Here is a 25978-nt window from a genome sequence, read left to right on the forward strand (position 1 = left end):
TTAAAAAAAAAAAAATACATATGTTATATACACATTTTTTTTTTCCTTTTTAAGAAGGTCTAGCTAAATTGCCCAGGTTGGCCTCAAAACTTGAGTTCCTCCTGTCTTAGCCTCGCAAGTAGCTAGGATTACAGGCAGGCACCACCATGCCTAACTTGATTCAAAATCTTGAAAAGCCTGGTACAACTGGTGCAAAACCCTCTCTCTCAAATAAATAAGGCTGGGGAGATGTAGCTCAGTAGTAGAGTGACCTTGAGTTTAATCCCCAGTATTGCAAAATAAATAAGTTAATTAAATAAAAAGTAGTTGCCAGCTGTGGAAGAGGATATAGAAATGGGATGGGGACTGCAATCTGAAAAAAAGAAAAAAAAATTAATTCCACTGATAGACCAGGTTTGGGATTCTTTGTTCTAGTTTCCCAGTCTCAGGGGTTTATGGCTAGAGGATCTCTAAGGTCACCTCTTCCCAGATTTACCTACCTTAGAAGCTGAGGCTATTTTAATTCCAGCACAGGAGAGTTGACTCAGTTCCAACTAATTCTCAGCTATTAAGCAAGAAAGCCTGGTTTTTCTGTCTAATTGAAAATTGTTGGTTTCTGGAAACCTTTGTAGTATATAATTTAGATAGTGGAACTGTAAATCGGTCTAACTGGGTAGAGATAAGAGCAGAGTCAAGAGGCCAGATCTGTTTGCCTGTCTTGGAATGGCCATTTTGCCCCTACCTACCTTTGACCAGTTGGCATTTTGGACTTTGAAGGAGTCATAGTAAGTGGTGTTTCCCCACCCTCATCCCAGGTCCAGTATCGAGTCTCTGCCCAGCCCCCCAAGTCTCTGCATAAAACATGCTGACCTTGGGCTTCCTTTGTGGCTTTTGCATAAGTGGCAATTCTCAGAATCTTAGTGGAGAATCTTCTTTGTGAGATTAGAGTGTAGTGTGTGGGCAAGAGACAAACATAGTTATTCTTAACCTGAAGGCAGGGAGGGCAGGGCAGGGAGTGCTCTGCCTTGGACAGGTCTCTAACATGCTTGTTTATAGAAATAGAAAGCCATGATTTGACTGAAATGACTTACAACTCAGGTATTTATAACTTGTATTGAGTGGAATTGAGAAGTGGGGGAAGGGAGAAGAAGGAAGAAGGAAGCTGGTGGCAACAAAACATGGCAACAAAAACAGATTGGTTTCATTCCAGTTGCTAGAGTTTCATTACCAATTTGAGGTCTGTCAGATCCTAGGTGACCCTGGCCTTTGTGACTCTGGCCTCTTAGTTCTCTATTTTGAGGGAACACCCATTCCCATGCCATCAGCAGAGTCCCTGTAGTGGTCCTCACCAAGAAAAGGAGAGAAAATCTTTACAGTTTATGCCAGGGTTCCAAGCAAGAATCTCTTTCTTTGTGCTGCCATTGTCTTGGCTCCCACAGACTGGTTGTTTCACTGGCTGATACCTTCCCTATAGATCATGGACCAGTTGTATTCAGGGCCAGAGAGGTAGGCAAACAGACACCACAGCAGAGTAAGACAGAGATTAGAGAAGTTTAGAAAGCCCTGCATTGCATATGGTCTGGACTCTGAAGAGTCCTTTCTTTTCTTTTCTTTTTGAAATACTGGGGTTGAACTCAGGGATGCTCTACTACTTAGTACATCTCAGCCCTTTTTATTTACTTTTTTAAAAATTCAGACAGGGTCTCACTAAGTTGCCCAGGGCAACCTCAAATTTGTGATTCTCTTGCTGCTGCCTCCCAAATAGCATGTGTCACCATGCCCAGCCTTTATTTCTTGTAGTGCTCACTTGTCTGCTCCTCCCATCTAGGAACTCTCCCCTTCACTGGTTTCCTGGTTATCCTCTTTCCTTTAAAAACTAACTGCTGGGCATTGTGGCACATGCCTATAATCCCAACAATTTGGGAGGCTGAGGCAGGAGGATTGCAGGTTTGAAGCCAGCCTCAGCAAAATTTAGCGAGGCCTAAGCAACTTAGAGAGATCCTGTCTCAAAATAAAAAATAAAAAGGGATAGGGATGATGTGGCTCAATGCTTCTGGGTTCAATCCTGGTGCCCAAAACAATAACAACAACACAACAATAAAAAAAACAAAACTGATACCTCATTTTCTCCATATGCTAAAAACAGGTTTCCCCACAAGCTGTCTTTAGTTTCTCTCCTATTCCTCTTTTCTTCTCTTTTCTCCTATCTCATTGGACTTTCAGTGGTGGTTTTCACCTCCATGGGAATAATTCTTTTTTTCCTTTTAATATTTTTTTTTAGTTGTAGTTGGACACAGTATCTTTATTTATGTGGTGCTGAGGATTAAACCCAGTGCCTCACACGTGTGAGGCTAGCGCTCTACCACTGAGCCACAACCCCAGCCCCCATGTGAATAATTCTTAAATGTTTCTCGTTCTGATCTCTCTCTAAGCATTAATTTTATGTTGCTAAATTGAGTGTTTCTGTAGTTCCTCTCAAATATCTCTAAAGTGCCTCAGATTGAACATGTCTAAAACAGATGTTATGTGCTTCTATCTCCTTGGACCTGACTCAGATCTTCTTTCTGCTCATGGCATCACCTTGTTTGCTACATCTGGGGTTCAGAATGTTGCATTTGTCTTTTTTTCCTCCACAGTTGTACATTGCCCAGTCTTGCTAATTCTATTTGCTTTATGGCTTTTGAATGCATTTCTTTTTCATTCCCACTATCTTCCATGCTGGTCTAGATTTTCATTATTTCTCGTCTGAACTAGTGTAACAGCTCCCTAATTAGGTTCCCTGCCTAGTATGTCTCACATACATTGTCACCAAAACATAGCTTTGACACATCTCCTGTTTGGAATCCTTCCATGGCTTCCCAGAGCCTGCAGGTTACCCCACTTGGTTTGACATTCAAGGTCTTTCCTCTTCTGGTTACACTCTGTCTCTCCTGACTTAATACTCTCATACAATCTTTGCTTTTACTATTACTCACCTGCTGTGTTATTTCCTGTCACCAAACTTGGGCTCATACAGCTTTCTTTACAGAGGGTTTCTTCTCTCTGTATTTTCTGACTTACAGTGAGACCCAGACACTTTCAAGAAAGCTTCCTTGTTTCTCTTCCCTGTTTGCTCAATAGTCATCTCTCTTCCTCTTCTTTATGACCTTTATTACATGTTAGATTATTGTATAATTAACCATTCATTTTTCCTAATGGATTGTGAGGGCAGTGGGTAGAATCTTCATTTTAGGATTCCCTCATAGCATTCCAGTGACTTTGAAACTTTTATTTATTTATTTATTTATTTATTTATTTATTTTTGTACTGAGCCTCATCCCCAAGCCCTTTTAATATTTTATTTTGAGACAGGTCTCACTAAGTTGTTCAGGGCCTCACTAAATTGCTAAGGCTGGCCTCCACCTGCCACAGCAAAAGCTGGTCACAACTCACAACTCTTGCTTCATTCTCCCAGGTTACTGGGATTACAGGCATGAGCCATCAGGCCTGGCTAAAATGTTTTTTTTGTTTGTTTGTTTTTTGGGACCAGGGATTGGACCCAGCGGCACTCAACCCCTGAACCAGCCCTTTTTTATATTTTAGTTAGAGACACAGTCTCATTAAGTTGCTTAGGGACTTCCTAAGTTGCAAAGGTTGGCTTTGAACTCTGGTTCCTTCTGCCTCAGCCTCCCAAGCTGCTGGGATCACAGGAGTGCACCACTGTGCTGGGCTTAAGATGTATTTCTTTCTTTTCTTTATAAATGAACTCCTATATACTCTTTTTTAAATTTATTTATTTATTTATTTTTTATGTGGTGCTCAGGATCAAACCAGTGCTTCATACGTGCGAGGTGGGCACTCTGCCACTGAGCTACAGCCCCAGCCCTAAAATGTATTTCTTAATGTGGATTGTTCTCAAAATTTTTTGAAAGAGCCATGCATGGTGGCTCACTTACTACCTACTGTGCAATATTTTGTACTATTCTGTTTATTCATTATCAACTAAATGGATTTCAAGTCTCATTAAATAGGTTGCAGTCTACAGGTTGGAACTGTTCTATCTAGAATGAATGGGTAGCCCTGTTACCTGTGGTTTTTTTTTTTTTTTCATCTTCTTTAATGAGAGCCAGAAGAACACTTAAACACATGGTTTTATTCTTTCCTTCTCTCTTGAGAATAGGTTACTAAGAGGTTATCTTTTTATCTTATTAAAGTGAGGAAGATTTGGCCTGCCTCCTTTCTTTCAGGAACACACAATACTGCCCTGCCTATTTCATATGGGGAGTGGAAGTCACATAAGCCCTTCCTCACAGGATACTTTTATCCTGCAGACCAATAGCCTGGCTTCAAAGGAAAGATGACACTTTGTTTCAGGTTGGTATAGGCTTTCTCCATGTCTCATCTCAACACTCTCCACCTGCCAGAGCAAAAGCTGGTCACAACTCAGGTGTTCTCCCTGCTTCTAGGCTTCATTGTGTGTGTGGAGTACAAAGTGGATGTTCTTCTTAGTTCTGTGTTTTCATTTGTGCATGAAGTGGTGTTCCTAGGGCTGTGAAAAAGATCAGAATGCCAACTGCATGAGACATTTGTGTCCCAAGACACTGGCCACAAGCAGTTACCTGGGCTGTGATATCTCTTGGGCTAAGTTTTATTGGCATTTGGATCTTGAAGGTTTGGAGCTGAAGTTTCTATCAACTTTGGGCCACATCCAAGACTTTGAGGCTATTTCTTTCATAGAGCCTCTTTCCTGCCTCAGTTTCTTCAAGTGATGCTTAGTCCAGAACTTTCACACTAGTAAGCTTATTTTCTTACGTGTAAAGATGCTGTAGTATTCAGGAGGGGTTATGTCATTGAATCTTAGTGGTCTAAGAACACTTGGCATTCCCAAAACCCTATTAGGGAGTCCATGATATCTTCTCTTGTCCAACTATATAGCCAAATGAGGCCAGATTTTTTCTATTTACTTCAACTAGCAGATTGAATGCAGATGCAGATATTAGAATCCAGCTGTTTTCTATTAAGGCAGACATTAAAAAGCTTGGTAAAAATATAAAACAGTGCCACTCTTCTTACTAAGTTTTTTGGGGAAAATAGTTATTTTTAATAAAAATGTTAATGAGTAATGGATTTATTATTATTACTTTTAAATGAATTAATAAATAAAGTACTTTCTATTGTGATTTCAAATACAGTAAATATTGGTAAAAACAAAAGCTCTTTTGGGGTCCTTGATTAATTCTAAGAGTATGAAAAGGTCTTGAGATCAACAGGTTTGAAAAATTTGTGGACCAGTAATCCTTGGTAACAAACCACTTCAAAATCTCCATGGCCTAGCTGGTAGTTTATTTTCTTGCTCATCCTACATATTCAGTATGGGTCAGCATGGAGGCTCTGTTCAACATAGTTACTCAGAAAGCCCATCTTACCCCCGGTTCCCATGCTTAGCAGTCAGGAAAAGGACTATGTGTAATGCTTCTTAAAAGTCATATGTTGGAGGGCTGGGGATATAGCTCAGTTGGTAGAGGGCTTGTATTGCATGCACAAGGCCCTGGGTTCAATCCCCAGCACCAAAAGAAAAAAAAAATTGATATGTTGGGGCTGGAGTTGTGTAGCTCAGTGCTAGAGCACTAGCCTAGCACGTGTAAGGCACTGGGCTCTATCCTCAGCACCACATAAAAATATAAATATAGGTATTGTGTCCATCTACAATTAAAAGTATTTATGTTATCAGGTATGGTAGTACATGCCTGAAATCGCAATAACTTGGGAGGCTGAGGCAGGAGGATTGCAAGTTTGAGGCCAGCTTCAGCAATTTAGTGAGACCCCATCTAAAAATAAAAAATATCAAGGGCTGGGGATGTGACTCAGTGGTTAAGTGCCCCTGTGTTCAATCCCTGGTACCAAAAAAAAAAAAAAAAAAAAAAAGTGACATGTCAGAGCATTATGTAAATACGCAGTCTTATCAATACTTAATAAGAAACTTAAATCAAGTAAAAACACATATTGAGTTCTTTGTATCCTTTTCCCCAAATTGCTCGCTCTCTCTCTCTCTCTCTCTCTCTCTCTCTCTCTCTCTCTAAAAAACAAAACAAAAAACCTTGGAGCAAAGACCTGAGTGAATTAGTTATGTGAATAGCAGAAAAGTACTGGGGGCTAGAGCCGTTTAAGGTGCTTTAAAGTTGCTAGTTTGGCTGGGGTGGAGTGGTGGGGAAGCATATAGGAAATGAGGTGAGAGAGAGAGCTAGAGGCTGGGTGATTTAGGGCCTTATAAATTTGGGTCAAGTATTTGAACTTACTGGAGATGGGAAGCCACTGAAGGATTTTTGAACAAAGAAATTATTTCATTTTTAATTTAAAAGTATCACTGCAGGGGCTAGAGTTGTGGCTCAGTGGAAAGGCACTTGCCTAGCATGTGTAAGGCTTTGGGTTCTATCAGCACCACATAAAAATATAAATAAAGTCATTGTGTCCATCTAAAGTTAAAAAATATTAATTAAAAAAAATATCACTGCAACCTGCCATGCCCGAGAAACGCTGTAGGGGGCAAAGCCTGCAGGAGAGAGGACACTTTGTCCAAGGGAGGGATGATAGTGACTGGAACTCAGTGGTATGCTGGTGAATGTTTACAGGTTCTTTGAGAAGGGAAGGAAAGTCTGTGTAAGTACTCCCACAATGGTGATTTCGAGGCTATCAGTGTGCTATCACTGAATATGGGAAAAGCTGTGCACAGTCATATGAGCTGGTGTAAGGCAATGCTTGCATACCACTAATGGTACTTGGATGCATTTAGCTTGTGGCGTTTGCAAGAGGTGTCCATTCTCTAGGGTGGGTGGAAGCTTTACTACATTTTGGGAAAGAGAGGGAGGGAAAAGATTATCAGAGGAGGAAGAGAGTCCATTTACAAAGTCCATTGTGTTAGTCTTGCAAAATAAACCTAGATGTTGGAGGCTTCACAGGAGCTCTGGACTCTCAGATCCTTTGAAAGTGGAGCTCAGCCCAAACCTCCCTGCAAACAGGAAGCTGGTTTGAGTTAAGAACATAAAATATAAACCAGCTGATGCCCCTGAATGTTTTCCCCTACTCCTCCCTCTCTACAGAGCCAAAGGAAAGTGCTTTTTCCCCCCTTGAATAGCTGCTTTAGAGAGCCAGAAAAAGCCAAAAACCATAACTCCTTTGAAAATAAGCCAAGTTTTGAGCCCAGGCAAACTCCTGCCTGTGAGGTTTTCCTAGTCTGGAGTTATGTTCCACTGTGCAGAGTCTTAGAGGAAAATGACTGAAGAACACAAAGGTGTCAGTGACCCAAGTCTGGCAGAGAGAAATGGTCTGTATGTAGCAGGTTTCCCAAACTAGATCTTCCAGCCCATTGTAGGTCATGATATCAATAAAGTATGTCATAACTAGAATTATTATTATCAATATTAATAGTAGTAGTAGTAGTTGTTGTTGTCACTGTAAAGGGGATTGAAGCCAGGGGCAATTTACAACTGAGCCACATACCCAGCCCTTTTTACTTTTTGAGACAGGGTCTTGCTGAGTTTCTGAGGCTGACTTTTCTGAAGGTCTTGCTGAGTTTCTGAGGCTGATCATAAGTTTTGAACTTATGATCCTCTTGCCTCAGCCGCCTGAGCCACTAGAATTTACAGGCATGGGCTACCACACCAAGCCCCAGTTCTTTTTTTTTTTTTTTTAAGAATTTTTTAATATTTATTTTTTAGTTTTCGGCAGACACAACATCTTTGTTTGTATGTGGTGCTGAGGATCTAACCTGGGCTGCACGCATGCCAGGCGAGTGCGCTACTGCTTGAGCCACATCCCCAGCCCCTTTATTTTTTATTTTGAGACTGGGTCTCAACTAAGTTCCTTATGGCCTCGCTAAATTGCCAAGTCTGGCCTCAAATTTGTGATCTTCCTGCCTCACTCTCTTGAGTACTGGGATTACAGGTGTGTGCCACCATACCTGTCCAGGTAATGAAATGAAATATACTAGAGTACATCACATTCAATAAAAATTTTGCGAAACTTTTTAGCTTTATGCTGAAAAAGTATATCTAGATATACATATATGTATACACTGGGATATAAAGTATGTTTCTTACTATGGGTCATGGTCAAAAAATTTGATAATCACTTGTCTTTTAGGGCATGAATAACCCACATCTCCTCCCGCTTTAGATTGCTGTTGGAAAGTACAAGCTAGTTTCACAGTTCTCTGAGGAACTGGATCTTCTACCCACAAAACACCTACCCAAATTCCTATCAGAGGGAAGAGCATCTGAGAGCCAGCTGACTTGTTCTGATTCTTTGGGACCAACATTCAAACATAAGGAGGGAAGGAGTTGATGCTAATTTGAACCGAAAGGATTTGCCTTAAATCAGATTAGCTTGGATAGAATAGGAGTTATGTAGCCTTTTAGCTCACTGTACTTAATTTTATGACTTCTGCCATCCATGTGGGTCATGCCTCAGTATCCTCTCTCTCCACTGTACAGGCAGTAGTTATAGTAGGAATGTTCCTGAGGTAATTAAAGGTATAGTGCTAAGATGAGTATCCTCCAGATTTCCCCAGGATGAATATGTACTCTCTAGCCAGTGTCAGTTAACTAGATGCCAGGAGAGGAGGGTCATTAAGCTGAGAAAAGAATAGAGGCATAAATTAGGGAAAACTGCCCAATGTGGTGGTTCATACCTGTAATCTCAGCTGTTTGGGCAGCTGAGGCAGGAGGATTGCAAGTTTGAGGCCAGCTGGGGCAATTTAGTAAGACCATGTATCAAAATAAAAAGCAAAAAGGCCAGGAAATGCAGTTCAGTGGTAGATTGCTCCTGGAGTCAATCCCTAATAAAAGAAAGAAGGTAAGGGAAAACTATTAAGAATGTCTAGGATAAGGTAAAGTTAGTCACTCTCTCATCAGATTTACTGAGTCAACTAGGCCAAGGGTAACTGACAAATTTGGTACTGACCAGGTGGCTGTGGTTTGATGCCTTATTACTAAACCACTTCTATCACTCTATAGATACAAGTTGGAGTTCTTGATCCATATCCCCCTGAAGTACAGAAGACTCTTGGGAACCTTTCTGAGGAAAAGGTTTTAGCTATATCATCCTGGGAAGTTTATGTTTGGTCTTTGATCAACACAGGGCATTTCTTTCCAGCCTAATTCAAACCGAAATGATCCTTGGAGATAACAAAGAGTACTTTCAGTTCTACTATTGAAATAGTAAATACTATTTCCAATAGTTCTACTATTGGAAACTATCCTGATTGATTCTGGGATTACCCTCTCTAGAAACTGGCCTGGACTGGGTGTCTCTACCATGTCACAAGTATGAATACCTTTTAGGTGTTTCTGGTTCACATTGCTCCCCTGGGATTTCCAAGAATCCTCAGGTTCAGAGTTTTCATATCAGACTATAGTGTAGCCTGTTTACATGGCTATTCTGCACTCAGAAGCTCAGAAGCTTTCTGAGTGAAGGGAGAGCAAGGACATCCCTAAAGAGGAGTGGTGCAAGAAGTGCCTTCTGACAGTATTGGAGGAGACTGGACCTGGAGTAACCAGCAAACTATCCTGTAGCAGAGGGTGAGGTGTGGAGCAATAAGCAAAAGCTTACAGGGCAGTCTGAACCTCATATGGCATCATCTAGCAGAGAGACCAGTGATGGGTTAATTTAAGTTTAGTCTATATGGGTCTGAGGGGCTGCAGACAGCGTGGGGTGATAATACTTATGATGAGAGTGATGAATGACTCGTGTGACCATGTCCTTTTAGAATCTCTGAGCACTTTGCATGTTTCCCTATCATCTCTGTGGGAGACGTGGCTTAAATAATAATAGAGTATCCTCAGCATCTATGCTTTACAAAACACAACATTAAGCCATGTTTCTGCCGCCTAGGCTCAAAGTCTGTATGAACTGGTAGACATTTGGGAGGTAGAGACCTCTGATGGGGAGGGGAAGAACATGATAGAATGCGGAGGTCAAGGATAGTTGATGGACCTGATAGTGCATACCTGTAACCCCAGCAACTTGGGAGGCTTAGGCAGGATGATTGCATATTTGAGGCCAGCCTCAGCAACTTAGTGAGACCCTGTCTAAAAAAAAAAAAAAAAAAAAAAAAAAAAAAAAAACCTGGGGATGTAGCTCAGTGATGTAGTATCATTGGGTTCACTCCTTAGTACCCCCCCCCAAAAAAAAAGTTAAGGGATATTATGAGTCACCTAATCAATACCTAACATCCTTTTGGTTCTTAGTAGATCACAGTGGCCTATCCTTCACGCCTGACAAGGCATGAAGATCAGTACCTTCCCTGAACTTTATATTACACATGGTTCCCTGAGTCTCATAGCCCCAAAAGCCCAATCTAGGGACCCAAGGCCCTAGCTTGTAAACAGTGCCTTCCTGGATTGCTTATTGTTCTTTAGCCACAGATTGTGCTTTAACCTGTTGATTTTCTTTCCCACAGTACCTGTACATTGAATCTGGTTAAACACAGGTGATGCACACTGAAATTTTCTAATATGATCAAAAGTCCTTTGACCCAAACAGAGCTTGGAGAAATTATAGCTCCATTTTCTTGAAGATAAGGGCATCAGGAAAGCACTTCATCACCTCAGTCCTGAACCTACTCTGTGTATAACATGTCACTTTCTGTCTTGTTCTAACAGGTAACCTTGGAGAAGGTGTTGGGAATAACAGTGTCTGGAGGCAGAGGACTTGCCTGTGATCCCCGATCAGGCTTAGTTGCCTACCCAGCTGGGTAAGTGCCTTGGAAGAAGGGATCTTGTTGTTGCACAGGAGTTTATAGAAATGCTAGACCAGGTGGGGTGGGCTGGTGTTTTCTGGTATCTTCTGGGAGATATATCCAGGTTAATGTTTTAGTGCCATTTCTGTAACTAGGTAAAGGTCTTTATTGGGTATTGTCCTTATTGCTATCCTATCCTGCTTTTGACCATCTGTCCCCACCTACCCATACAAATTTATACTTTATATTACACATGGTTCTCAGCACCATCTTAAATAACTACCTTTTAGCCATTGTTAAAAACACCTTTATTGCCCTTCAATAGACGAATGGATAAAAAAAATGTGGCATTTATACACAATGGAGTATTACTCTGCATTAAGAAATGACAAAATCATAGAATTTGGAGGGAAATGGATGGCATTAGAGCAGATTATGCTAAGTGAAGCCAGCCAATCCCTAAAAAACAAATGCCAAATGTCTTCTTTGATATAAGGAGAGTAACTAAGAACAGAGTAGGGACGAAGAGCATGAGAAGAAGATTAACATTAAAAAGAGGTGGGAGGGAAAGGGAGGGAGAAGGGAAATTGCATGGAAATGGAAGGAGACCCTCAGGGTTATACAAAATTACATACAAGAGGTAGCCAGGGGAAAGGGAAAAATAATACAAGGGGGAGATATGAACTGCAGTAGAGGGGGTAGAGAGAGAAGAGGGGAGGGGAGGGGGATAGTAAAGGATAGGAAAGGCAGCAGAATACAACAGACCCTAGTATGGCAATATATAAATCAATGGAAGTGTAACTGATGTGATTCTGCAATTTGTATAGGGGGTAAAAATGGGAGTTCATAACCCACTTGAATCAAAGTGTGAAATATGATATATCAAGAACTATGTAATGTTTTGAACAACCAACAATAAAAAAAAAAAGAAAAAAAAATTAAAAAAAAAAAAAAAAAAAAAAAAAAACACCTTTATTGAGGGCTGGGGATATAGCTCAGTTGGTAGAGTGCCTGCCTCCCACGCACAAGGTCCTGAAGGTCCTGAGTTCAATCCCTAGCACCACCAAAAATAAACCCAAACAAAACAAAACACCTTTATTGAGATTTAATACCATACATTTAAAATGTCCAATTGAGAACTGGATATAGCTCAAGAGAGTACTTGCCTAGCTTGTGCAAGGCCCTGGTTTTGATCCCCCAGTACTGCAATAAATAAACAAATATCTACTATCATATTCTTTAGTATTTTCACAAAGTTGTGCAGCCATCACCACAGTTGATTTAGAAAAATTTTATTGCCTTAAAAGAAACTCCAGCTGGGTACAGTGGTGTATGCCTGCATTCCTAGCAACTGAGGAGGGTGAGGTGAGAAGATAACAAGTTTGAGGTCAGCCTCAGCAACATAATAAGATCCTGTGTCAAAATAAAAAAGGGCTGGGGGTGTAACAGTGGTAGAGGACCTCTGGCTTCAATCCCCAGCACTGGAATCAAAAAACAAACCAAAAAACCCCTCCATATAGGTGGGTATGATGGCATGTGCTTATAGTCCCAGCCATTGGAGTGGCTAAAGCAGGATCTTTTGAGACCAGGAGGTCAAGACCAGCTTGGACAACATAGTGAGACTGTCTCAAAAACAAATTTAAAAGGAAAAAAAAGAAAGAAACTCCATACCCATTACCAGTCACTCTCCAATCCCCCTCCCCAAATCCTCTGCCCTAGGCAAGTGCTAGTCTACTTTTTTGTCTCCACAGATTTGCCTATTTGGGACATTTCATATAAATGGAATCATATATTTGGCTTTTTGTGACTGTCTTCTTTCACTTAGCCTAATGTTTTCAAGATTCGTTCATGTCACAAGTATCAGTACTCCATTCCTTTTTATATGTTCCATCATGTAGCTATGTCACATTTTAACTGTTCTTTGGTTGATGGATATTTGACTCGTTTCCACTTATTAGAAATAATCCTGATATTACTGTTTATCTACTTTAAGTAGTATCTGTGTCATGAAAGAGAAGTAGGGGCCTGGGGATAACGTTATTGCTGTTGCTTTAATCTGCTCCTACAAATCTCCTCCAAATGAGAAACCTGAATCATAGTTTCTTGGGCTTTTATAGAAGTGTTTTTTTCTGGGGGGGGGGGGTCCCACCTTCTTCTAATCCTTTCTGTCCCTTGCTGATGGGCTCAGGAACATGAAAATAAGAAAGCCACTGTTTTACTTTTCTTACCCCACCCTCAACTTTGGAATGCCTAGTTCCCCAATGTAATTTCCCTAGCAACTTATATAGTTTTTACATGATTTACTTAGTTTCATAATCTCATCAAAAAAGCTACCTTTATAAAATACTTATTATGGTCCAGGTACTCTTTAAGCACTTTATACAGTTTAATACTCAGAGCACTCCTGTGGGGTTGTTACTATTACCCCAATTATTTATTTATTGGTCGGGGGCAGTGCTGGGGATTGAACCCAGATGCTCCTTACCTTGAGCTACATTCCCTGTCTTTTTATTCTTCAAATTTTTTTTTATCTTGAAACAGGGTCTAAGGATTTCACTAAATTGCTGAGGCTGGGATCCTTCTAAGGTTGTGATTCTCCTACCTTAGCCTTCTGGTTTGCTGGGATAGCAGGCGTGTGCTACTCCATCCCATCTGTCTTCACCTCCATATATATATATATCACCTCCATATATATATATATACTTTTTTTTTGGTACCAGGGATTGAACTTAAGGGCATTCGACCACTGAGCTACATCCCCAGCCCTATTTTGTATTTTATTTAGAGACAGGGTCCCATTGAGTTGCTTAGCACCTCAGCATTGCTAAGGCTGGCTTTGAACTTGTGATCCTCCTGTCTCAGCCTCCAGAGTCACTGGGATTATAGGCATGTGCCACCATGCCCAGCCTAGTCACCTCCATATTTTAGAGGATGAAACATATTCAATGAGGTAAAGCAATTTGCTCAAGGTTACATAATTAATGTCTGAATTGGGGTTACAATCCAAGAAGTCTGACCTCAGAGCTCTAACTCTTAAAATGGCGTAGATAGGGAAGACCAGACTTGCAGATTATTTTTCAAAGCTGCTTTTCCTCTAAGCTGTCTGTCATTTGAATGAAAAGAGCCTAATTTATGGGCAGCTCATTCTGTGCCAGAGTCTTTTACCCCTGGGTTCTGAGGTCAGTGTCTCTCCTGAGGGGCCCTCTGGTGTTTGGTGTCTGTAATGGGGGCACTATGGGAACTGCACTGGCTCTACCTGGCAGAGTTTGGGTTGGTCTTCTCCCCCTCCAGAGGCAAGTTGATGAAGGACCTCTGTTGCTGGATAACCCTGTACAGCCTGCCTCAGGGGAATTCCACTCATTCCTGCCTTTGCCTGGGAAAGCCAGGCTCCTTCTTGTTGGGGGTGGGGCTGGATCTAGATGAAGAATAAGCAGGAAAGGCCTAGGGTACTGCTTTGGTGTTTGCTGAATTGGGGAGTATGGAACCCTGTGCCCTCCCTCTTCCCTAAGAGACCCCAGGCCTGGCCCCTTTAAGGATATGTGCTTATATTTATGGGCAAGTCCCAGCCTAGCACATGTGGCTGGAAGTCATTATCTTTACAGGTGGTGTATGCAGGCTTCCCTGACACTGCAACCTCTAGTAGGTCTTCCAACTGTGCTTCACTTGGGCCTGTGCTGGGCTCTGCCCCTGATGGGTTTGTCTTCTGACCTTTGAATTTTTGTCAGTTCAAAGAAACTTTGATTTTTCTCTTTGGAAATGTCCTCTTTCTGGGGGTTTTAATTCTACTCTTTGCTGAACTCCCTAATGTGCTTCTGGGATCTCCAGGGACCACCATAAGTTGTGTGAGCCCAAACTGGTTCTTTCTTTCCCCGTCTTTCTTTTCTTGCAATGTAGTAATCCTAACACCCCTCCCAACCCCCACTCTTGCTCCTGCTGTGCTTGTTGCTCCAGAAGCCCTCTCAGGTATCCTAGAAACAAGAGGAGAAACAAAACTTAGAAAATTCTCCCAGAGGCCTAGAGGCAAATATCAAACCAAAACAAAGTTTTCTGAGAGGAAATGAAACAGCACAAGGAAAAAGAAGGGTGGACAGCATATATCAGACAGCAGTATGGTTTGGAACTCCAGGCTGAGTGTGGAGTCTTTGTTAGAGACCCCTCAGTTATAGTGGCTCCTGCTTCTCTTCTCCAAAGCTCTCCCTTTGCTGTCATTTTCTCTACTGCCCACCCTCATCTGTCATGTTTTAAGCCCTCCTACCCTAGGATGCCAGCTTAATCCCCATATAGCTTCTTTGAGGGACTTAATTTAGTTGAACACCCTTTTTTCTACTTCACTTCACAGCCCCTGTTGTCACTTTGGAGCAAGTTAGTTCTGAGTATGGGTTTCTCTTGGCCTCATTGCTTGAGTAAGTGCTCTGGGAGCTGCTCTTTGACCACTGGAGTAAAAAGTGTCCTAGCAAGGTGACTAGGCTCATCCAGCAGCTAAGAGAGTTCATGACTGCTTTAGGTTGAGAGGTGGGGGAAAGAGGGAAACTGACTTCACCTGAGAAGGCCCTTCAGTCTACTCAGCCCATGTTGGAATTTATTTTGGGATCCCCGCTTCAAAGCATTGGACAAGGTATGATGAAGTGACAGAAACTCCTCTTATGCTGTATTCTAGTAACATCTGAGCTGAAGAAACAAAGAGCTCCCTTCTTACTCTCTGAGGCAAGCCTTGTGTGGGTGTTTGCCAGGAAGTGTGTGGGACAATGGAGAGACCAGGTGGGCCTGAGAGGAGGATACTTGGACTTGGTGCCCTGATGAAATCATATGCAGGGGTACATACAAGTGGGGGCGGGGGGGGGGCTTGGTACCTTTCCTTTCAACTTCCCTATATATCTTACACTGGAAACCAGTACCCCTTAGTTCTTCCCACAACAGTTTATTGATTGATGCATTCATTTGTTTAGCAGGTATTTGTTGAGAACCTGCTGTGGGACAGATACTGGGGATGTAGCAGTAAGTAAGACAGACAGGGTCACTGCTTCTATAAGGTTTAGCTTCAAGAAGGGTGAGCAGACAATAAGCATTTAAGCAAGTAAGTGAACAAGGTAGTGTCAGACAATAGTTAAAACAAAATAAGGGGAAAACAAAATAGGGGGAGGAAAGAGATTAAGTGAAAAACTGGGAACCAGGAAGGGCTACTTTAAGATTGGGTGGTCAGGGATCAATCATTTGAAATAATAGGGAGGCAGCAACATGTACGATTTGACCCCAAAAAGTTTCAGATGAAGGAAATGTCAAAGATGGTGAAGGAAGGAGGACTCAATTCACTTGAATTAATGAGAAGAAGGGTACGTGGATGCTTCCTTTTTGACCTGGCTTCTAAGTTTTGCAATTCACTTTTTGTCAAGGAAAGGATTATGTTTAGAGTCCTCTGGGCAAAGAAAAGCATGCTGATAGCCCTAAATCATTGGGCACATAATTCACAGGGTAATATAACATCCAGTCTTTTCCCATGTCTTGGAGGAGGGGGCTCAAGAAACAGTGTTCCAGAAACCAGAGATGCCAGTAGACCTCATAACCTGGTTCACTTATCTTAACCTCAATTTTCTCATCTATAAAACAGAAGTAATATCTACCTCATAGAATTGTTGTGAGAATTGAAAATAGTATCCAAAATAACCAACATGGTGCTCTTGAAGGGTCCCCTAATACAAGGAAAGGGCTATCCAGGGGGTCAGCAGAGAAGTGAAGGTAGATGTCCAAGATCATAGAATACGTTAGCAGAGAGGTGTTCTTGCTCTTTCTTCTGCCATATTGCCCTTAGGCATCAGTGGGTCGTCCAAAATGCCTACCATGTGGGAGAACCATAGACCTGTGCTAGGATCTGTCCTGGTTCACAGGTCTACTACCCAGGAGATTTCTCAGCAGTCAGAGCTTTGAGATCTTGCAGCTGGTAACTTAAAGTTGTATTCACTCATCCATAAATACTTACTGAGTGTCTATCTTCTAGGCCCTAAGGACTTACCAGTAAATAAAAAAGACCAAAAAAAAAAAAAAAAAAAAGTTCTCTTCACAGAGCTGGCAATCTAGTGTGTGAAGTTAAATTATGTAGAATATTATGAGTAAATGTGCACTTGGAAAAAAGTATAAGCAATGATGTTAAAGAGCAATAGAGAATGTGGAGAGTAGGTTTTTAATCATAATTAGGGGTAGAGGATGACATTTGAGCAAGGCTTGAAGGACCTTTGGTATACCTCGTTGAGTCACTCTTTGATTTTATCTGATCTGAAAGAAGAAATTTGAAGGCACAGGATCTCTGATTGAACCTTCTGTGCCTGCTCCCTGCATGTGTTGCTTCAGTCATAACTCATTTCAGGGTTCACTTAGCGCTGCCTTCTGGAAGTTGGAGAATGGTAGAAGGTGGATCCTATTGGGTATAATGGGTTCTTCTTGATGGTAGCAGTCCTGGACCTGTGCAGGGAATTGGGTAATCTTGAGGGGTTGGCCCTTCCTGGCACTAGTATTCCACACATGACTCCCAGGAGCTGAAGCCCAGAGGGACTGAGGCCTTACCTTCTTCCTGTGAGAGCAGGCAATCTCTCTGTACCCTCAGGTTCTGAGTTACAGGAGTTAGACTGTTGGGCCAGCCCAGCCAGCCCAGCCAGCCCTGCCCTTGTCATGTTGAGGATTTCAGTTAGAACTGCTGCAAGGCTCATGCTGCCGGGCAGGGATGTGGAAATAGAGGGCCAAAGACTGATGACAATTATGCTTCCCCCTGCTTTTCCTAGCTGACTGAGGAGCTTGCTGAAAGTTCACCAAGAAGAATGAGGAGGCTCCTTCCTGAACAGGACCTCCTGTTTTCTTGGGAGCTCAAACAATTAGGCACACACACACAGCATCTACATTATTGTCTCCACAGTGGAGCTGTTTCCATGGGTTGGTCTCTTCCTTTTTCCCTGTGTTGAATGGTTTTCAAATCTGAATAACTAGGAGTAAAAAGTGGAGATTAAGAGCCTCCCTCTGTGTTTCTCTCCCTTTCTTAACTCTTCCATGCCATACCTGAGAATTTCCCAGGCTAACTAGTGGAGCAGGTGAATATTAGAGAAGGGAGAGTTTGTTCATCTGCCTCTACACACACACACACACACACACACACACACACACACACTGCTGCTTTTTCTCTTCCTCCCACCATGGAGTCAAACTTAGGAGAAGGAGGAAACAGGATGTTTTGTCCCAAGAAGTCTCAGAATAATGACCTGGAAAAGTTTGGAGCAATGACCTGGAAAATGTTTTAAGCAGTCTGATGCACTGCCCTTTAAAAGCTATAATGCTGCTTTGGAACAGTGGGCTTAAGGGAAAACTCACAGGCTTATTGTAGAGCCCTCAACACTTAACTTTTTCTGGATGTGGTGTGTGGTTGGTTGGATTGTATATCAAGTCAATTCAAGTATATCAACTCTTGAGTAGAAGCCCTCTGCCATCATTGATCTGTAACTCATCAGAAAGCTAGGTAACTGGGCTCGGGATGTAGCTCAGTGGTAAAGTGCTCACCTAACACATGTGAGGCCCTGAGTTCAATTCCCAGGTTACTAGGTAATTCATAAACCAATCAGACTATGGAAGCCTTTGCTAAAGAGATGAACCTATACAGGGCCTCCTTAACCAGTCAGCACGGATTTTAAGAAGGTTCAGAACATATCATTTGGCCACTGAAAATTGCTGGGCTGAATTCATGATGATGACAGATCTGGGGTGTATTTTTTTCATACACTGGAAAAAAGCCTTAAAATCTGAATATCTAAATCTTGTAGACTTTCAACTATAACTGCTATATATATATTTTTTCATATACCTATTCAGGAGTGATTGAGCACTGTTTCCAAAGTCATCTTGTTTTTGTCATTTTGTAAAGCTCTCCTGACCACAACATTCTAGAAGGGAGAAATGAAAAAAAAGAAAGGAGAAAAAGCATAAAGGGAACAAAGAAAGAGTAGATGGGGAGAGGAGCGAGGAAAATGGTGAGGAAGGAACGGGTAGATTGAGTTAGAGGAGATTATGGGCTCAGGAATTCTAAAGCTATTGGTCAGCTAAGCATTCACTAGCAACTTGTATCTCTTCCACTTTAGTTTTCAGCAGCAGTGGGGTTTAGATATGGGGATTGCAGTGAGCTTCCCTCTAACAAAAGTTTAGGACTTGGGGAAGTAGCTATTTGCTCATTCTTTTCCTCCTCTTCCCTGGTGTAGCAGCCTCCAAGCTTGCTCTTGTCAGCTAGTTCCACTGCTAATGAACAGGTGAGGAAGGTGGGGAACAGGCCAGAGCCTGCTCAAAGCCAAGGAGCCTAACAACAACACTGCCTGGCTACTGGCTTCTGGCTTCTTCCTTTCGATGCCTGCCACCCAGCTTCCCTCCCTGGAGCTGCCTCTGGGCAATCTGGACCTGATCCTGTTCAGCAGTCTTATTACCTGAATAGGTGTATGAAAAAAATATTGTAGTTATAGTTGAAAGTCTACAGATTTAGATATTCAGATTTTAAGACTTTTTTTCTTTTTTTTTAAATATTTATTTTTTTTAGTTTTCGGCAGATACAACATCTTTGTTTGTATGTGGTGCTGAGGATCGAACCTGGGCCTCCCGCATGCCAAGCAAGCGCGCTACCGCTTGAGCCACATCCCAAGCCCAAGACTTTTTTTCAGTGTATGAAAAAAATACACCCCAGGTCTGTCATCATCATGAATTCAGCCCAGCAATTTTTAGTGGCCAAATAATATTTTCTGAACCTTCTGTGCAAGGCAGGCAAAGTCCCTTCTTATCCTTTTGTAGCAGTCAGAAGGCCCTATTCAGGGATTATCTGAGATGGGCTTGGGAGCTCTGTGGCTCTGTAAGGTTTTCTCAGGTCCTCTCAAGCTATCTCTATCTCTTATTCCTGTCTTACCAGGCCTCCCTGTAGTTTTGGTCCCCTTGAGGCCTCCCATGCTCTTCCTTATCCAATATGTAGAAGTTTTGAAGGCCAGTTTCTGCCAGGTGTACACACGTCCACACACATGAGAGGCCTTACTCCTTCTTTGGGCACAAATGATTGACACACAAATGGCTGTATCAGGCTCTAAGCCGGAGAACAGGCTGTACACCTGAGGCTGCTTTACCTAAATCACATTGATTCTTCCCTCCTTTACTCCTTCCTCAGGTATTTGCAAGGGCTTTGGGAAGGCCTGTGTTCCTGCTGCTCTTTGTAGCTATGGCCAGAGATTGTGGGTTGGTACTTGGGAACTTGGTGGGTATAGATGTCCAGGGAGCCTTTTTATCCTGCGGGGCTACAGAGACACTCTCTTGGATGGAGAAAGGAAGCAAGAACAGGTTTCCAGGAGAAAGCATTGGAACCTTTCTGAGCTTGAATGTTTCCTCTGCTGGGTGACTAGAAGTCTTAGATGACCTGCAAGCTTCTGGGGAAGCTATGATTTGGTGCTGAGTCTCATGTCTCACTCATCTCCTCAGGTGTGTGGTTGTGCTTTTCAATCCCCGGAAACACAAACAGCATCACATCCTCAACAGTTCCAGGTAGGTAGGCCTGGCTTCAGGGAAAACTTCTTCCTCCTGGCAGCATGAGAGGACACTGAGACTCTGACTGGGACATGGTTGGGGCCAGGGTCAGATAAGGCAGTGCTATGCCATTTGAGTCTCCTGGTTGTGCCTTTGGGAGAGGTCCTGGCAGTGGGGGGGGAGGTGGCAGATTGCCACTGCCCCTCTGAATCTGCCCCATCTCTTGCAGGAAAACTATCACTGCTCTTGCCTTCTCCCCTGATGGCAAGTACTTGGTCACTGGAGAGGTGAGTGAAGGAGAGAAGCAGCAATTCTATTAAGAGTGTGGGTTGTCTGCCCTCAGCAAAACCATAATCCCGTGTTCAGTTAGGCTGTTGTCAATTTGTCTTCCTGAACTGATGCCACATCCTGTTTTTTCTATACCTTAAACAAGTAGTTCTAAGCATTGGTATGCATCAGAATCACCTGGAAGGCTTGTTAAAGTACATGTTGCTGGGCCTGCCCTCAGAGTTGTCTGATTCTACAGGTCTGGGAATCCCCAAATGACTTTTCTAACAAGTTCCCAGAGAATAATGATGTGGGTGGTTAGGGAAACATACAGAAAACCACTGACCTAAAATATTCCTTATCCCTGGAGGCCCCCTGCTGGGCACATGCAGAATACTTCTGCCCTCTGAGTCTCTTACAGGAAGGGTAGAAACAGACATGAGTGGTGATAGAAAGCTATCTGTTCATCAGAATCATTCAAGGAGCTTTGGCTAAATATGGAGGTCTGGGCCTCTACCCAGATATACTGAATAAAATCTGGAACCACTGTATCTCTAATAATCACTGACATCATCAGATATTTATCATGTCTCCTCTATATCTTTGTTCTGAATAGCACCCTGCCTCTTGACTTTTGGCCAGGGGACCATTAGAGATGGTGTCCAGTAGTAAGGAGGTGAGGGCTCCCACTCTGAAAGACCTTTAAGGGAGGCTATAATCTATCTATGGTCCTCACTTACAGTTCTTACCTCCCTGCAGAGTGGGCACATGCCTGCCGTGCGGGTTTGGGATGTGGCTGAGCATAGCCAAGTGGCAGAGCTGCAAGAGCATAAGTATGGTGTGGCTTGCGTGGCCTTCTCCCCTAGTGCCAAGTACATTGTCTCCGTGGGCTACCAGCATGATATGATTGTCAACGTTTGGGCCTGGAAGGTGAGTGGTAGGTGGGATGGCCTGGAAGCTTTGTGGGAGTCCAGTTATCAATTGGGGAGTCAGGAAGCTGTTGCCCTGAGCTGCTGCCCTGAGCTACTTCAATCGACTTTGCTGATCTCAGTCTCATCCTAGAAAATGATCTGAAGAAGAAAATAGCAACTGTGTTTCAACCATGTTGCTAGAAAGGGCTTGCTTTATGACTTTCTGACCTCTAAAGGAAGTGTATCTTTTCAATTCCTCTAGAAAGGAATTCTCTCCTACCCCTCTTTTTTTCCAGCAGATCTTAGAAAGAAACATTTTTTCTCCCAAGTAGAATTTTTTTCTAACTCTCTTCTATTTGAGTCTCTTTCTTCTTAGCCCAGAGAGACAAACCCTTGATTCTTCTTTTGACTTTCCCACCAGAAAAACATTGTGGTGGCCTCCAATAAGGTGTCCAGTCGGGTGACAGCTGTGTCCTTCTCTGAAGATTGCAGCTACTTTGTCACTGCAGGCAACCGACACATCAAATTCTGGTACCTTGATGACAGCAAGACTTCAAAGGTGAGGTGCTGAGATAGTCTCCCACCCTGGGAGAAGACTATTCCACTTGGGCCTCTTCTGCCTGCTCAGCCACCACACAGAAATTTTGAATGAGCCAGGTGTTATATGGGCTAAAACAGTAGTCTCAAAAAGCAAGGGACCTTGCCACTTCCCCTCTCCTAGGACCTCTTTTCTAGGGGGAAGGATCTGGGGTGGATGGATGGCTAATGGTGGCATGTCTCTACAGGTAAATGCCACTGTACCCCTGCTGGGCCGCTCAGGGTTGCTGGGGGAGCTACGGAACAACCTGTTTACCGATGTGGCCTGTGGCCGAGGAAAGAAAGCCGACAGCACTTTCTGCATCACATCCTCAGGCCTGCTGTGTGAGTTCAGTGATCGCAGGCTTTTGGACAAGTGGGTGGAGCTGAGAGTAAGTACCTCTGTACCAGAGAAGGGCATGGCTCAAGTTGGGAGAACTGATGTTGGGGACTCCAGATCCTAGGTTGTGGGCCTTCATGCATGCAGGAGGGGACTCAAGGAGAAGGAAGCCTGGGTTGCGAGAGTTGGCCCAGTGCCAGCTCCTGGTGATCTGTGTAACTGCCTCCTCTTGCTCTCTCTCTTTCTTTCTCTCTTCCCTGCTTTCCTCTTCTGCTCAGAACACAGACAGCTTCACAGTAAGTGCTGCCTAGACCTCCTCTATTCCTCAGACTGTTTCTCTCTGCTAGGCTTTTCTTACTTTATCTTTTTTTTTTTTTTTTTTTTTTTTTTTTGGTACTAGGGATTGAATCCAGGGGTACTCAACCACTGAGTTACAGCCCCAGCCCTTTTTATTTTTATTTTGAGACAGGGTCTCACTGAGTTGCTGAGGGTATTGCTAAATTGCTGAGACTGGCTTTGAACTTTGAACTGCCTCAGCCTTCCAAGCTGCTGAGATTATAGGCATGTGCCCTGCACCTGGCACTTTATCCTCTTTGTCAAAACTTCTGGTGCCTTAGATCTCCCTGATCTCCATCCCTCAACTGCATAGGACCGTGGGCCCTCTGGCCACCTGTTGCTGGAGGGAGAGTACCACTGGATGATAGTTGAGGGGCTCAAGACATAGCAGCTGGGCTGCTATTCCCTCATCCCCACCTTGACTTTTCCCTCCTCTCAGCAGGGGACTGTTATTGAGGGATTTGGGAGGAGAAGAAAAGACTGAATGGGCAGGTGGCTCCTACTGACCTGAATTACTTTGCCTACAGACCACAGTGGCCCACTGCATCTCTGTGAGCCAAGACTACATCTTCTGTGGCTGTGCTGATGGTACTGTGCGTCTTTTCAACCCCTCTAACCTACACTTCCTCAGCACTTTGCCCAGACCCCATGCCTTGGGGACAGACATTGCCAGTATCACTGAGGCCAGGTGAGCTATGTGGGCCCTTGCCTCCATTCATTGCCTTACCATGTACCCAGACTTCCTTGTCAAAAGTGCTTCAGAGAAATAAATAAAGAGTGTATTGATGCCCAGAGATTACCAGGATCACCTCTGTAGACAAATTCATTTGGTTTTATTGATACTTTTGGAACCAAGGAGACCTTGCACCATGGAGGACCAGGGAGTATCTCAGTAGGTGGGTGTTTAGAGTAGCTTATTATAGGATTTGGGATTGCATTAGATTATTTTAGGAATAGTTTAAGGGATTGAAGTTTTTTTCTGGTTGGATGCTATTAGGGAACAATTCCTAGGGGAAATTTCATAACTGGTCCCCTTGATGCTTTTTATCTAAGAACTAGAAGGAAGAGTATGGGGTTAAGCTGTTATATGGTAAAGAAGTGGCCATCAATTGTGTTAGACAGGAAAGGGTGATGTTTGGTAATTTTTGAGGCTTGGATGGTGATCTTGTTTTCCTCTGTGTGCAGAAATTATTGCAGAATAGTCTCATTTTGTTTTGCCCTATTATGGCTACAGAATCACCTTGTCTGGCTTTGATATTCTGTGAACTTAATTCTGTTCATCAGGAGAGCATTGTGGCCCAGTAGCTAGTACTAGTCAACTCTCAGCTGATGGGTATAAGAGGCTGCTTCTTTGTTCTCAAGCAACTACCTCTAAACTTGCATGTCTACAGGGGATGCCCATTCCCTGCCCTTTCTTGTGAGTCAGCTTCTCTTCATTCCCTTTGGTCTCACCAGTTTGTTTTGTCCTCTCCCCAACAGTCGCCTCTTTTCTGGAGGGGCAAATGCTAGGTATCCAGACACCATTGCCTTGACCTTCGATCCAACTAATCAGTGGCTGTCTTGTGTGTACAATGACCACAGCATCTATGTTTGGGATGTGAGGGACCCTAAGAAAGTGGGCAAGGTATACTCGGCTCTGTATCATTCCTCCTGCGTCTGGAGTGTGGAGGTATGTGGGTTGACCTGGTTTGCTGGGATGCCATTTTGAGGACAGAAAGTGGGGAACCCTAAGTATAACCATATGTTCCTGCTGCCTCCCTATTTCTCCAGTGATGTCCCTGTTGTGGATCCTGGGATTGAGCTTGAATTTTACTGCTATGCATCCTAGGCTTCTTCCAATCTGCCCCATCTGTCCTTGGTTTTGCCTCATGCTGGGATCAGTGATTTTGAACAAGTTATTAAACTTGACTAAGCCTCAGTTTCCTCAGATATAGGATGATATTCCTGATTCATCTAATTGTTGTAAGAATAAAATGAAAAGATATAAGTAGGAGACATAGAGGAGTGGTGCGTAGTAAGTGCTTGGTTAATAGGTTTTTCCCTTAGTCATTATATAAAGTATGGGGCTGGGGTTGTGGCTCAGTGGTAGAGTGCTGGCCTGGCACATGTGAGGCACTGGGTTTGATCTTCAGCACCATATAAAAATAAACAGACAAATAAATAAAGGTATTGTTTTCCTCTACAACTAAAAAAATATTTCAAAAAAATATATAGAGAGTATATGTTATGGCTTTGCATACTATATGTGGAGTACCCAGCTAAGTCATAGCCAGCTTTCTGTTTTTAATTTCATTCCCTTTCATTTCCTTGGGCAGAGAATGACCCTTTCCCTTTGTCTCTCTTCCCTTTGTCCCTCTAGGTATATCCTGAGGTGAAGGACAGTAACCAGGCCTGCCTGCCCCCCAGTTCCTTTATTACCTGTTCCTCAGACAACACCATCCGCCTGTGGAACACAGAGAGCTCAGGAGTACATGGCTCCACCCTGCACAGAAACATTCTCAGTAATGTGAGCCCGAGACCCTGGGGCCCCCACTCCATACTTAATTCTCCCATACCTACAGCCTTCACACATCATTCTCAACAACTGGGCCCTCAGACCTTGATTTTCCAGCTCTTGTTTGGTTGGGCTATATGAGTCAAGGTTTATATTGCCCAGCATTCCTTTCTTTTCTCAGCTATACTATCAAGTTTGCCTTATCCATATCTTCTAACCTGTTCTACTAGGATCTCATTAAGATAATCTATGTGGATGGGAACACTCAGGCCCTGCTGGACACTGAGATGCCTGGAGGAGACAAAGCTGATGGGTCCCTGATGGATCCCCGTGTGGGCATTCGCTCTGTGTGTATTAGCCCCAATGGACAGCATCTAGCTTCTGGAGACCGTATGGGCACACTTAGGTAATGCCAGGTCCAGAGTGGGTACTGACCTATGGTGTAGCTTGGGGTAGTTAGGGCCCCAAGAACAGAGCTTTAGGAGAATTTGTCTCAAAAAGGTTGAGGAACAATTATTTATTACTTGAAAGGAAATGATGATAACTTTACCATGAGAGAGACCATCTTAACCAAGTGATAATAGTTAATATCCACACATCAACATGATGAAGCCCATAATACAATGTTCTAAGTATATAACATTGTTTCTGTGGTCTTTTTACCCAAAATGCATAAACTCAATTCACTCATGAGAAAACCCCAGACGGTCTCAAATTGAGATACATACAACAGAGTAATTAATCAATACTTTTCAAAAGTATCAAGGATATGAAAGGTAAGGAAGGATTGAAAAACTATTACAGACTACAGGAATTTAAGAAGTAACAACTAGATGACA

The 25978-nt window shown here is 42.9% G+C and overlaps 1 protein-coding gene across 5 annotated transcripts in view; it reads left to right on the plus strand.

The window, feature by feature from the left end:
• The window catches only part of Mapkbp1 (mitogen-activated protein kinase binding protein 1), a 54239-nt gene that overhangs the window by 16874 nt on the left and 11387 nt on the right, over positions 1 to 25978 (plus strand). For all 5 annotated transcript variants that reach the window (XM_076850599.1, XM_076850602.1, XM_076850601.1 and 2 more), the window contains 10 exons: positions 10617 to 10708; positions 20171 to 20233; positions 20445 to 20502; positions 21242 to 21412; positions 21815 to 21952; positions 22179 to 22361; positions 23173 to 23333; positions 24125 to 24314; positions 25005 to 25151; positions 25370 to 25545. In XM_076850599.1, coding sequence (XP_076706714.1) covers positions 10617 to 10708; positions 20171 to 20233; positions 20445 to 20502; positions 21242 to 21412; positions 21815 to 21952; positions 22179 to 22361; positions 23173 to 23333; positions 24125 to 24314; positions 25005 to 25151; positions 25370 to 25545 — 1379 coding nt within the window. The remainder of the gene's footprint in view (positions 1 to 10616; positions 10709 to 20170; positions 20234 to 20444; positions 20503 to 21241; positions 21413 to 21814; positions 21953 to 22178; positions 22362 to 23172; positions 23334 to 24124; positions 24315 to 25004; positions 25152 to 25369; positions 25546 to 25978) is intronic.

The sequence above is a fragment of the Callospermophilus lateralis genome, chromosome 3 (assembly GCF_048772815.1).
Source record: "Callospermophilus lateralis isolate mCalLat2 chromosome 3, mCalLat2.hap1, whole genome shotgun sequence".
NCBI lineage: Eukaryota > Metazoa > Chordata > Mammalia > Rodentia > Sciuridae > Callospermophilus > Callospermophilus lateralis.